This window comes from Scomber scombrus, chromosome 10 (assembly GCF_963691925.1).
Source record: "Scomber scombrus chromosome 10, fScoSco1.1, whole genome shotgun sequence".
Classification (NCBI taxonomy): Eukaryota; Metazoa; Chordata; class Actinopteri; order Scombriformes; family Scombridae; genus Scomber; species Scomber scombrus.
Window position 1 is genome coordinate 24,413,939 of NC_084979.1, and position 12,914 is coordinate 24,426,852.

Sequence of the window (12,914 nt, forward strand, 5' to 3'; positions counted from 1 at the left end):
CTGATGATGTATGAGGAACGATCACAACAATCACCACTCCAAGTAAGTGTGACAGATGCCATTTTTAAAATATTGTTGCCTTATTTCAGAGGGACACGCCCCAAAGCTTTCAACCGAGTATTAGTTTCTGTGTCACGTGAGGCACAAAACAGACACACAGAGGATTGAAATCCTTGAAGAAATGTGCTGTGGACTGTGAATAGAAAATGTTGATCAGAGCGTTGCTAACTCCGAAACACATCAAGGAACTCAAAGGGTCTGAATGGATTGATAGACCACCCTGGACGCCTTTTCATGTAATTCAAAGGAGACTGTAGAATATCAAATGGACCCAGTACCCTTGGATACATTTAAATAGCTGTTGTGAACCCAAGAAGCCCCTAACATGCTTGATTTTTTGGACTTGATTTAGGGCGTGTCAGGTTTCTTTGTATCATAAAAAAAATGCCTGTTTTCCTTTATTTGTAAACAATACATGTTAAGCAGATGACACTATTTTGAAATATGACTTGATTTCATATTGTACAGACTGTACAGGAATGTATTTTCCTGCTTGTGTGTTTTTATATAGCATTTGTGTGTATGTGTGTGTGAGAGGTAGAAAGAGAAGGAGGGAGGAAGAAAGAAAGAGAAATAATGATGATGAAATAGGTTTGAGTAATATTGAGTCAATATGAAAGCAGTTTCATCTTGCGGTCTCAAAATCATGCAAAATTGAGTAGTCATCATATGGAAATTTATCCTATAAAGTGATTTCCATAGCTGAAAATGTCTGATTTTAATGTTAATGTACAAGCAAATGTTAAATACAGATGGATAATGAAAAAGGGGACTGAATAATTAGAATACAATACTTGTACATTTGCAAACAGTCAATAGGATTTAAAGACTTGAATGGTTATGTAAATTATGTTGTTTTAAGAAAACGTTTGCAAATGAACCTTTATTTGCAAATTATGATCTTGGGAATGTTTTTTAAGTACTGTTATGCTCTCACCAGAATGCAGAAAAATGAAGAAATGAAGTGGCACTTAATGCGAAGGAAACTTGAATGTTACCAGGCCCTCTTATGTTTCCCCTCAACATAAATGTCACTGTTTGAGTGTCTGGATCAGTATGTTCAAAATCAAAACGTCTTCAGGCTGGATACGACCCCAGAGATGTTTGGCGTATGGAAACCGGTTTAGACTACACTGAGTTGTCTCTCCAAATTATGATTCATGTAATGCAAAAGTCTGACCTACAGTATGTTAGGCATAGATATATTTGTGCAGTCAATTTTTCTAAATGTGGACACTTGCACAGCATACTGTATTAGCATGCATTCCACTGCATTTCATAGATTCAAGACTGGGGATTACAACTTGTACAGATGTTGATATGGAAAGACAAAGTGAAAAGTGAACTGAGATCCATAATTTCTACGTCTGGCATTCCTTCGCGAGATGATATTCTGTAACTGTACAGTTTAACTGAGGTGGTTCTTTTGCCCACTCATCAATAAAGACTCTACTTTTGATGCATTCTGAGTTATGACCTGCCTGGACGTTTAAATGGCTCGACCACTGTGGAGAACACGTAACATGAAATAGATTTACATGTAGCACAAATTACATCCTGTGTGCATTTTAGTTCCTCAACATATACAAAAAAAAAAAAAAAAGGCAAAATTGTTGAACGTCAGTCTAGCTTTGCACACTTGACTGCATGTAATGAAAAAGATGTCTGGACTCTTTCCCCTCTGCTGAACACTGACCAAAAACCTCTGTAGAGTCAAAAAGGTTTGTGATTTTTCACTCTGGTACCAACCTTTCAAATCAGTGGAGGCAGGTGTACAAATACACACAAGAGTGAAGCGGTATCTACAAAATTCAATTGTTATAAAAGGCTTGAACTGAACAGGAACTACTAACGTAGCAATTAAGTTTATGAAGCTAGAGGTCTAACATTTACTTAAACCTTCCTGCAATAAAACTTAAAGCCAAGCTATGTAACATTTACTAAACAGCAGCCACAAATGAAAAATACAGAATATTACTAAATGCTAAAACATAGTGTCACAGTAGAAGTTTGCTAACATTAAACACCATAAGCTATTGGTCATACTACGCCAAGTGAGGCTGCAGGAGCAAAACCATTGAGTGTAAAGCAGAGATTAATTTAATTTCTTATGAACTTGAGAATGTGTTATTTCTTCCTACAAAAGTGAAATGTGTTGGTCAAAAGAATGAGGAGCACTCAAGTTTAAACATACTGATAGACTTACAGCATTTGATGTCTATGCTCAAATGTAGAACCTGGATATGTGGTGTCACAACATCAAATAACACATCCTAGAAGAGAACATTTAATACCACACAAACTCAGAGAAGTGGGGACTGTAAAATCATAGACATAAAAATAACTGCAACTCTCTTCCAGGCTCTCCAAGTAGCAGATGTGGGATCTTCTGTGCAAACAGAGAAATGGATTTAAGGCTCAATTTACCAGAAAAACAATATTTTCTCCATTATTACTCAAAACTGAAGGAAGGTTTAAACTGACATATGCTTACAGTATGTTATCTGAATGAATTAAAGTTAATTTTGTGAGGATCCCACAATCTGACAAAAGAATAACCACATTTTAGGACTACTACTGTTAATAATAGAATATATTAAAATGTTGTTCCTCTGCAAGATAAGGAACATAAAGCAAATTAATAAAACACTTCATCTGAATCTCTTTTTCCCTATTGGAAAAACTGTTCATGCAGATTCCACACACACGGCAAACTTTATCAACCAACCAAACGACATAATTATGTTTCTGGCATCATAAAATAAAATGGAGAGGGTTGCATGAAATCTTAATTAGGGCCTGATTGAAATCCAGCCATTGTATGATTGTGTATTCTCTCAATAAACAATTAGCCTATATTTTGAATTTGAATGAGAGATAATTTCCATTGTCTGTATCTGCGCAATCAAACTGAGGCGGATGGAAAAGATGTTTCCATAGTGAGCAGCATCAGCTGTGTGAACATCCTCTGAATAGTCCAGGTTTAACAGGTTGTATCCGACTGCCACTCTGTCTCCCCAGAACTGATGTTGAGGACTCATCCAAGTACTTTTATTTTTAGTTTTCTACCCACTTCTCTCCAAGATACTTCACAACAAAGGCAGTCTTACTCATTTGCAAAGACTTATCCTCGCCCACTATACTGTATGTTCGGAAGATGCAGAATTGTGCAGAGGCCTTGTTAAATTTTCCCATCAGATCACTCAGGTTCACGCAGGAGAAGTTTTGTGTGGCTCTCTTAGATAGGTTTCCTTGCTTTTATCACCCAACCTGCCTGTTTTAAACAAAGCCCATGTCCTGACCTTCCCAGACAGCAACCATTCATTGTGCTTTCACTCCCACACAGCCACATTTGTACGTCACAAATACCCTTACCAACCTTGAGAGGAAAACAATCATGTCCGAAGGCGCTGCATTTGTTCATAAATCACACATTATCTAAATAAAATGTCAAGCTATACATTACAGACAAATCATCAAACAAATGCAGCTTTGAACAAAAATGTGCTTCCCTGTGACTTATTTCCAATCTCTTTCTACAATTCTCAGTTGATTATGTATTTCTTTTAAATCTGAGCTGCGATGGTGCAAACAGTGTGGAAATGGCAATGTGAGACTAATGTCTTGCATAGCCATGATATATTAGTCTGACAATGCAAGACTAATATGTCATTTTTATAGCTTGTCTAAGCATAAAAAATAGAAATTCTTCATGTGTGGAAGCTGTGTGATTTGATCTACCTCAGTGGTTCCCAATCTCAGGGTCAGGACCCCTCAAAGGGCCCTGAGAAAAAAAGAATTAAGGTCACTAGACTTCTGTTAAGGTGCTTTTCTTACTGATTTTGCTGTTTTGTGAATACTGGCTACTTTCACCTGTTCTGCCTTTAAAAACCCATCAAATGAAACAATATTGAAAATGAAAAAAATATTTTTTGAATTAACTTCACATTTCATGTCAACACTAAGGTCATATGGGGTTATACAAAAATACATTAATTTATTTTAAGGGGTCACAAACTCAAAAGGCTGGGAACCTACTACATAGTTCATGTTGGCAGCGTGCCTGCAACTACATCTTGGTGATGCTGAATGCTAATTCAGTGCTAATTTTTAGCGGATAAGATTTACCAGGTTCACCATCTTAGATTCAGTGTGTTAGCATGTTAACATTTGGTCATTAGCACTAAATGTAGAGAACAGCTGAGGCTAATAGGAATGACATTCAGGTATATGGTCATAAAACAAATAGGCAGATTGAAATGATGGTGCTAAATTAAGTCACTAAAGTCAGTATTCATCCTGTGGGGAACCTGAACATCTGTAGCAAATTTAACTGCAATCCATCCAGTAGTTTTGGAGATATTTCCCTCCGGACCACAAATGTAACAAAAAACTGTTGGTGGTTTTAGAGGAAGGATCCCTAAAGTCCTAAGGATTCATTCTGTGGGGAACATGAATGTCTGTAAACAAAAAAAGAAATCATGGTAATCAATGCAGTAGTTTAGTGGTATTTCAGCCTGGACCAAATATTGGAAAACCCAATGCTGCTAGCATGGCTAAAAAATAATCATTATTAATGTAATTATCACGATTGACGGCCAAACTGGTCGAATTGACTATTTCTATCTGCTAGGACACACTTCAAAGGTCAAGTTTTATTGAACCTTTAAGTCCACAAAAAGAAAAAAGAAAAGCTATTTTATACATCAAAACAGCCAAAATTCCAACAATATCTTATCGTATGACACAATATTACTGATGTGTTGCTCAGGTCAAAATGCAGCACTACAATTTTTTACACACCTTTTAGTGATTCATTTAGGGGAAATCCTGTGTGGATGTTGAAGACCCACACAATGACTAATGCTCTCCTACACTGAACGTTTGACCACCCCACTACATTAACCTCATTTTAAATATTCTGTTGTTTCAAATGTATAAAAAAAAAAAAAAAAAAAAAACAGAAACAAAGACTACTGACAGTTACAGTAGTTTTATTCTGTATACATGTGCGTTAAATAAATTATATGAATCAGCAACCAGCATGAACTGAATACACACACATACATACAAATAAGTACAAACATACTTAAAAACACACTTGTTTATCTTTTGCGACGATCAGTTTGATATGCCTATTGACCGATTCTGTGTTTAATGTCATGCACATGGTCTTAAATTAAAAACAGGCAATTACAGAACTGAAAAAAAAATAAGGCAGTTTTACTACACTTGATTACGCTGCTTGAATAACAGTTACATAAATAGTGAACTAGATCTATGCCAGAGGGACTGTCAGCATGATACAAAGTGATGGAACTGGTTTCTCTGGTTGATTGAGTCGTATCATCTTCACATGAATTCAGTCATACCCCTACAAGTAGGTAAGCCATGACACATGCATGGGAGTAGTGCTCTCTTTTTGTGTTTGAAAAGCTATTTCCTCAGCTGGAGCTGTAGGAGTACTGATACACACACACGCACGCACGCACACACACACAACCCGCCCCCCCACCCATTGAATCTCTAAGAAATCCCAGCCACCTACACAACATGGTGTTCTGATTGCACTTCAGTATCATTACATTAAACGTTTAATGCAGCCTGTTATATCCTGGTGAAAATCTACAGACTTTTGTTATTGGACGGTTAAGGAGCGGCAGGCCTTTTGTACGCAGCGGATGGAAGCATTTCATTGGTGGACCAGTCACTTTTGCTCCCGTCTCCAGATGATGACCATGCCGGTGGAATCAGCGGAGGCCAGTAAACTCTCGTCACAGTTGAAGCTGACGTCCAGCACCGGTCCCCCGTGACCCTGTAACTTGTTCACTATCGCCTTGGTGTTGCGTTCAACGTCGAAGAAGTAGACACAGGCGTCCTCGCTGCCAGTCACTGTATTAGAGGGAAAAATCAGAAGAATAAATACATTTCCACAGCAACTAAATAAATAAATGATGGATGTCTCTTTGAAAATTAGTATCTCTGTGGTTTACACTGCTTCTAAACAATCTGAAGAGACAGAATCATGCTCAACACTCCACAGCTACAGATATGAGGCCAGTTATGACACAAGCACTACTCAGGTAGCCTTTACTGTTTGTCCTTTTTAAAAAAACGCAATGTAATGTACCATGTTACAAAACATCAGTGGATTTTGTAACAATTAAATTACGACAGATCCTTAACTGAAGATTCTCAGGTGGATTTTTTTAAGGCTGAGATGATTCTGTTGATTACAGATGCAAACCTGATCATTTAAACACTGACAAGCCTTGAATAAAATTAACTTTTGATTGTGTCGAACACCATGGGGAATAATGAGGGTGAGGAAAGTCAAGGAAGGTGACACTCTGAGGCAGAGGGGTTTCAAATATTAATGCTTCTATGTAAATAACTCACTGTGCAGCTTTAATTGATTATATACTCCTATGATTTTTGAAAATTCTGCAACCTTTTGGAAAAGCAATCAAATCAACTCAAAATGTATTCAAGCTTGAAAACTAGGTAGGTGGCAGAATGGTTGCTAATTTGGGCTGTTTTTATCCAAAATCAGCACTATGCTATTTTTTGCGCGTCTTTTCACACAACAGATTGCCTGCAGCATGTAATAAACTGTGGACTAATTTTCTATTCACATATCACAGCGGGAGCACTTCTTACCAACACAGGCCCCCTGTCTGAAAGACATGAGGGGGCAGAAGATGCTATGAACGAGCTGGGAACCGTGCTGGATGGGGAAACTCCTCTTCAGCTGTAATGTTCCTTCATTGTCTACCACCCTGCAAATGTGAAGGTGACATAACAGATTAAATTCATTGTAAAAATATAAATACATTATCACATACATGGACTACAAGTGAAGATGTTCCAGCTTTAAATTTTTATTTCTGCACAGAGGAGACAAAACTGCCCATTAATAATATTTGTCCTCACAAACTGACCTGTACAGCAGAAGCTTATTGACACAGGCGTTAACCAGCAGGGAGGGGTCTCTGGCCTCTCGGCTAATCCAGGACCGAGCAGATATGCTGCAGATGGAGCTGCCTTCACTCACCACCAGACGCTTGGCTTTGGTCAGCTTCCCTGTGGTAGGGGGGCAGGCAGAAACAGCAGAGACCGGCAGTAACATATCAAGCACTTTCCCCTCTCAAACAGAGACACTATTCAATTCACGACACATAACCTGAGAGTCATTTGTAATTCAGTCTTTAAACACTGCCCTCGACCAGATGGAGATTCTGTGTGTGTGTGTGTGTGTGTGTGTGTGTGTGTGTGTGTGTACCTGTGGCCATGTCAAAGAGGAATGAGAAAATGCTCCCCCTGTCATCACCAGCCCAAAGGATCTTCCCCGGAGCATCAAACGAGAGAGACAGCACACGGCCTGTCAGCTTACTGGAGCCCCCCTTCACCTTCTTCCCAGTGGAGATGTTCACCACCTGCAGATGGTGCTTGCTGTTCCCCACCTGCAACACAGAACTGGGAGTGAGGACCTTTATTATTTCCACATGGCAGCCCTGAGTGGTTGTTTTTCCTGGTGCATTTAGACTAGGTGAAACCCCATGTAGGTTTATTTCTGTAAAATATATTTGAGCTTTAATACTCTGCATATACAGCATTATAATGCCATCAGTTGGAAATGTGTGCTTTTTTTTTTACACCTAGTATTGACACTGTGTAATCCACCAGAAAGCCTCTACTCTCATCTTGTGTTCATGCAAATGAGATCAATAAAAGGCGGCTCTGCTCGTTAGCCAGTTCAACTTGTACAAACCAGATTTGAATGTCTGTGCTAAAGACACACATTTCTTCGACTCCTATTCCTTCTTGTTGGCACTAACTGTCAATTAAAAACAAATATCCATCTCCCTCATGTTCAATTTAATGAGGCGTAGATGGACACTGCTGTGCAAGTCTGCTTTCATTTCACATTCTGTTCATCAATTAAAAGTATTTCCCACTGAAAAAGTAATGTTAAATCCAAATTATCCAAGACATTTACTGCTTTTGTTTTGCTTACAAAAGAAGACATTTAATTCTAAAATTTTAATCAGTGTCTGCGGAGTAGCTCTGCATGCAAAATGTTGTGAATACACATCACACGAAGATGAGAATGTTTTTAATAAAATAAAATGCATGGTAATTCATTCATTTTACAGTTATGAACTTTGTAGAAGAAATAAAAGCTGCAAAAACATTCTGTATACCAGGACCAGAGCAGCCCAATTATTTAAAAAAATCGTGCCTTTAAGTATTAAAAAAAACAATTAAGTGTTGCAGTAAGAGACAGGTGACAAGAGTACAGCATTGTGGCATTTTTCATTTGACAAAAATACTGATAAATAAATGTTTTTCTCACTGGTTCCAGTCCTCGTTGTGAGTCAAAATCTGCAAACACAGTGTCAAGCTGCACTATGTGTGTTTGGGATAGAAATTTAGACCTTTGAAGTGTAAAAATAGTTTGTGAAATATTGAATGTTTAGTGTTTGATTTGAGAATTTTTGTTGTTGCAAATATTTAAGGCTAAAATGATCAGTTGAATTGATGATTGATGGAAAGGTAGCTGCTTTGATAATCAATATTCACACTATCTAACTATCTGATGTCCTCTATTCGATATCTGAAGTGATCCATCAAGCTATCGAAATGATCTGGTTCCAGCTTCTCAAGTTATTGATCTTATATTATAGCTACTTAGATTTATTTGGGTTTTGGACAGATGTTCAGACAAAATATGGTTGTCTGAAGACTTCATATTGAGCTTATAAGAGATTGGGATTTTTTTCATTGCTTTCTGACATTTTATAGGCCAAACAAATCAACATACCCTGGAACGAAATCAGCAGAGTAACTGATTTACTGTGATATCAATAAAAGTACCGCTGGTATTGAACTTCAACATTTATTCCAAAAACAAAACAATAGTAATTAGTTTTTGCACTGACCAGTAGCATATTTGATTAATTTTTTTATTGTAATCTCAGACATGTTGGCAAGTGGCAGATGACGATGCTGCCAACATATTATGAGGAGTTTATTCATATCATGAATGTCGTACAGTAGTACACCTTAAAAAGCACTACAGATTAGAGAAGGAAAATATTTAAAATATTTTGAAATCTAGTAGATTTATGGTAAGAATGATGACACAACAATGTCTCTTCATTCATTTTAAGGAAGGAAAGAACAGAAATATGGGCTTAATGAAGAAATTGTTAGATTATGAAATAAATGATGTTTTTGAGAAGTATTTTTTTTAATGTAATTAACTTTACGTGAAAACAACTCTCATGCTCAAGGTATTTTTTGTGATAGTACTGAATTTATACTAGGAAATACCTGAGACTCACCACAGTAAGGTTGTTATTCATGGGCTGGAAGGTGCAGCAGAGCAGCTCGCTGGATTCGGGGTCTCTGACCTCTCGGATGCAGCGACCATCTTCAGTGTTCCAGATACGCAGAGTCCCATCTAGTGATGTCGACACAATGATGTCATTACTGAGGGACCAAGCAAAGTCTGTGACGGGACCTCCGTGACCTTTCAGCGTCACCTTCACGCTGGCAGGAGGCGGGGACAATGTCATGATAGACAAGGTGCCATCCAGTGAGCAGCAAGCAAGGAGGTGCTTGTCATCATTGGCAAACTGCAACCGCGGAACTAAAAGAACAAGAGGAAGGACACAAAGATGAAATAAAGTGAAATTAATGTTGTTTATAAATGGGTTATTATAATTTAATAACCCTTTACTCACCAGCAGAGTCTACATGTTGGTCAAATATGTGATGCATGCCAGCAAAAGCATAATTTTCACTCAAAGTTGTGTCCCCGGCCATGGCACGACTGGCCTCTGCCACTGAGGTGGGCACCAAACTGCCCGGAGGCCTACGGCCGGAAATAAAAACCACCATGTAGGCATATAATCAATATGACACACCTCACAACCCTTCCTAACAGCTGACAAATCAATATGAGAGATCTGATCATTACTCAGTGGAACCAAATCTGAATTACAGCCTATAAATCTAACAAAATGAAATTGCTCAAAGGAGAAATAAATCTCAGAGAATTCATTTGCTCATTGCGATGAGACAAGATGTTGGATGCATGTTGAGCATCTTTGTGAGGTGTTTTTCTGGGTACCTCTCATCATAGACGGCTCTGTTCATCTGGGCCTGTAGCTGATAGGAGCCTCTGCTGACGGACCGGCGGTGGCCACGAGCCCCTTGGGCGCGGGGGTCCTCCTCGAAGTCCTGCTCGAGAAAAGAGGAGAGGGAGAAGGCGAGGGGCAGCAAAAAAGGGGGAGACAGAACCTCGTAGCAGTGAGTGAAAGGGCATAACACTTCAGACCACTAATAATCCTTAAATAGCCATCATTAAATCTTGAAAACTTACTGAAATGATCATGCATTTTTCTGTTAATCATATATCTCATTCACATGGGCAGCGCCAGCCATTTCAACCAAGCTGCTCAGCTTAATATGCATGGGCAATCAAAGATTTGTTTCACTATGCTGCTGGTTGATGAAAACTAAAGTCTAATCATCCATACAGCTCTCACATGTTGTAAATCTGAGATGTTTTTATATGTGTTTTTCCAAATTAGTACAGACCCCCCCCTTCCTCCTCCTCTATTCCCTCTGTTTTAGTGTTCCTGTCCTTTCTCTGTTTCTTTGGGTCTGACCTCCATGCGGTCCAGTGTGGTGCGGGAGCTGCGCACACTGCTGGCCCTGAAGCTGCTCTGCTCGGACAGGGGCCCGTAGCGCAGGGCCAGCAGCTGACTGCGCAGCCTCAGGTACTGCCTGCGCAGCCCCGGCTCAAAGCCACACTTGGCGTTCTCTCTGAGCAGCTGGCTGCGTCGGCGGATGTACTGAGTTCGGAACTGTGGGAAGGTAGGCGTGCGGTAAGCATTGTACCTGGGGAGAAAGAAAAAGGGAGTGACACACACACAATAACTCACAACTGATCCATAAGCAATTACATGTCTGAACAGTTTCTTCATCAGTCTAGACGATTAAAGCCAGATGCTTGATTGAGTCTCACCTTGCGTCCACTGCCAAAACCTGCTGCCAAACTGCTGCCATTACACAAGCACTCTGGGTAGAGAGGAAGCCACTGCCAGGGCACGTCCCTGCACAAAACACACAACAATCAGTTCACATTTCAGCTCCCTTAACTAATAAACTTTACCTCCATGTACTGTGTGAGAGTGTAGGTTAGCTCAAATGAATGTTAAAACTCATGTAAGTGAAGTAATGCCCCCACCCTTCCTCGACAACATAGAGCCAAGTGATGGTGCAGAATCCAGGAAGAGACTTTAATAGTGAGCTATGTGAGTTTTGACACCTGCTGAGAATCAGTGAAATGAACCGAAATAGCCTAATGGGATCAAAAACAAGTGGTTAGGACATTTATTTTTGCTTGCAAACAACCAATAAAAGCTTTGACAGCTCGGTTAACATCGCTAAGCTAACGTTACCTAGCCAGCTATAGTAATTAGCACATTAGCCACAACATCATCTACGATCTCCTCGCTTAAACATCTATTTTCCACTCTTTCTTCAGTGTGCATAGGTAGTCTATCAGAAGGCAGGTTAACACATTGAATAGGGGTTTTCATTGTAATAATATAGCGAAGAAACAGCGAGGAATACATGTGAAAATGGCTCACCTTCCTAGCTTTTCTCCATCGCTGCTTGTTCAGTAGAGTCACGTGATGCAGTGAAAACCAGCCCACTGATAGATAAGCAGACACATGATGACTCACAATAATGACTGAGATACCTTTGTATTGTTGGATGTAACATGTACAAACTATCACAATGTGTCAGGATTAGGGGCAAATGTTTAAATAAGCACAGCTAGAAACAGACACAAATCTTATTTAAATCATGTTTTCATAGGAAAGACATTTACAGCACTATAAAAATGTCTCAATATTATGGTTTTATTGTGTTTACCACACAAACACAAGCTAACAATACTTTCTATTTGCATACAATCGTGTTGTCTTTAGGGATCATATTGGTTGCACAGGGGAAAATATATAATCAATTTCTTCACATGAGCACATAAATTTAAATCATTAGCGCACCAGCCTGCATGAAAGTCCACACAATAAAGAATGCAAAGAATGACACTTTTTGGCACATATACTATTGTCCTCAGCTCCTATAGTGCTGACTAATCTGAAGACTAAAGTCATGTGTAACAACCAAATGTGAGAGGTCACATTGGGTTTCAAAGGAAAGAAAAACTGCTATCCTCTATATCTAAAAGTGATCTAAAAAAGTGTGATCCCTATTTAAAAAAGAAAAGAAAATAAACCGTCGCCTCGCCTGTAACATGATGGAAATGCTTTCTTGTCATGGACAATAGGTGAACACACAGTTCCAGTGGGTTCACAATGGCAGTATTACAAGGTCAGCTCTGAGGTTTCGCCTGGCTCAGCAAAGACCTGCAGAGCTGTGGGGCATGCTGCTCAGCTGACGGGGCTCTTTGCTTGTTCATGGTGCTCTTTCTCGAAGGGGCCCCAGTGACAGAGCCATTCACAAGCACGGCCCATAAATGACCGAGTCGAACACCACATTAAGCACAGCATTCTCAGAACTAGCACAGCCTCTGGAAATCAGCCAACATGCCAGGAACAAAAGGTAAGCAACGTGGGAAAAAAACATTAATTTACAAAAAAATAAAAAATATATTCACTATTATAGGAGCTGCATGTTCATTGAATTAAAAAATTGATGGCTATTTTTTTGTTTAAGTGTAGCAAAAGTAAACTGGTTTCCATGTGATTATTTCCGCCATTTTCAGGTAATAAGGCAGACAAGAAGTCAGCTACCAAGGTAGGAAAATT

The 12,914-nt window shown here is 39.1% G+C and overlaps 1 protein-coding gene across 2 annotated transcripts; it reads right to left on the reverse strand.

Moving 5' to 3' along the window:
- Window positions 1–5,037: 5,037 nt before the first annotated feature.
- Window positions 5,038–11,764, reverse strand: wdr13 (WD repeat domain 13). Of its 2 annotated transcripts, XM_062427672.1 has the most exons (11): window positions 11,727–11,761; window positions 11,321–11,434; window positions 11,099–11,186; window positions 10,740–10,971; window positions 10,199–10,308; window positions 9,810–9,940; window positions 9,408–9,715; window positions 7,343–7,523; window positions 7,002–7,143; window positions 6,721–6,839; window positions 5,038–5,952 (listed from the first exon to the last, which is right to left on the reverse strand). In XM_062427672.1, exons 2-11 carry the CDS (start codon window positions 11,334–11,336, stop codon window positions 5,768–5,770), a joined length of 1,512 nt encoding a protein of 503 aa, XP_062283656.1. In that variant the 5' UTR covers window positions 11,337–11,434; window positions 11,727–11,761; the 3' UTR covers window positions 5,038–5,767. The 2 variants fall into 2 exon arrangements, with proteins under 2 accessions (XP_062283656.1, XP_062283657.1); XM_062427673.1 differs by lacking the exon at window positions 11,321–11,434 and having other exon boundaries at window positions 11,727–11,764.
- Window positions 11,765–12,914: the final 1,150 nt, after the last annotated feature.

Bases quoted from the DNA above. Each gene is read 5' to 3' on its own strand.
- wdr13 (XM_062427672.1), bottom strand. The intron at 7,524-9,407 runs GTGAGTCTCAGG...TCTGTGTTGCAG, and splicing joins TGAATAACAACCTTACTGTG to GTGGGGAACAGCAAGCACCA. The intron at 5,953-6,720 runs GTAAGAAGTGCT...CCTCTAATACAG, and splicing joins CAGACAGGGGGCCTGTGTTG to TGACTGGCAGCGAGGACGCC.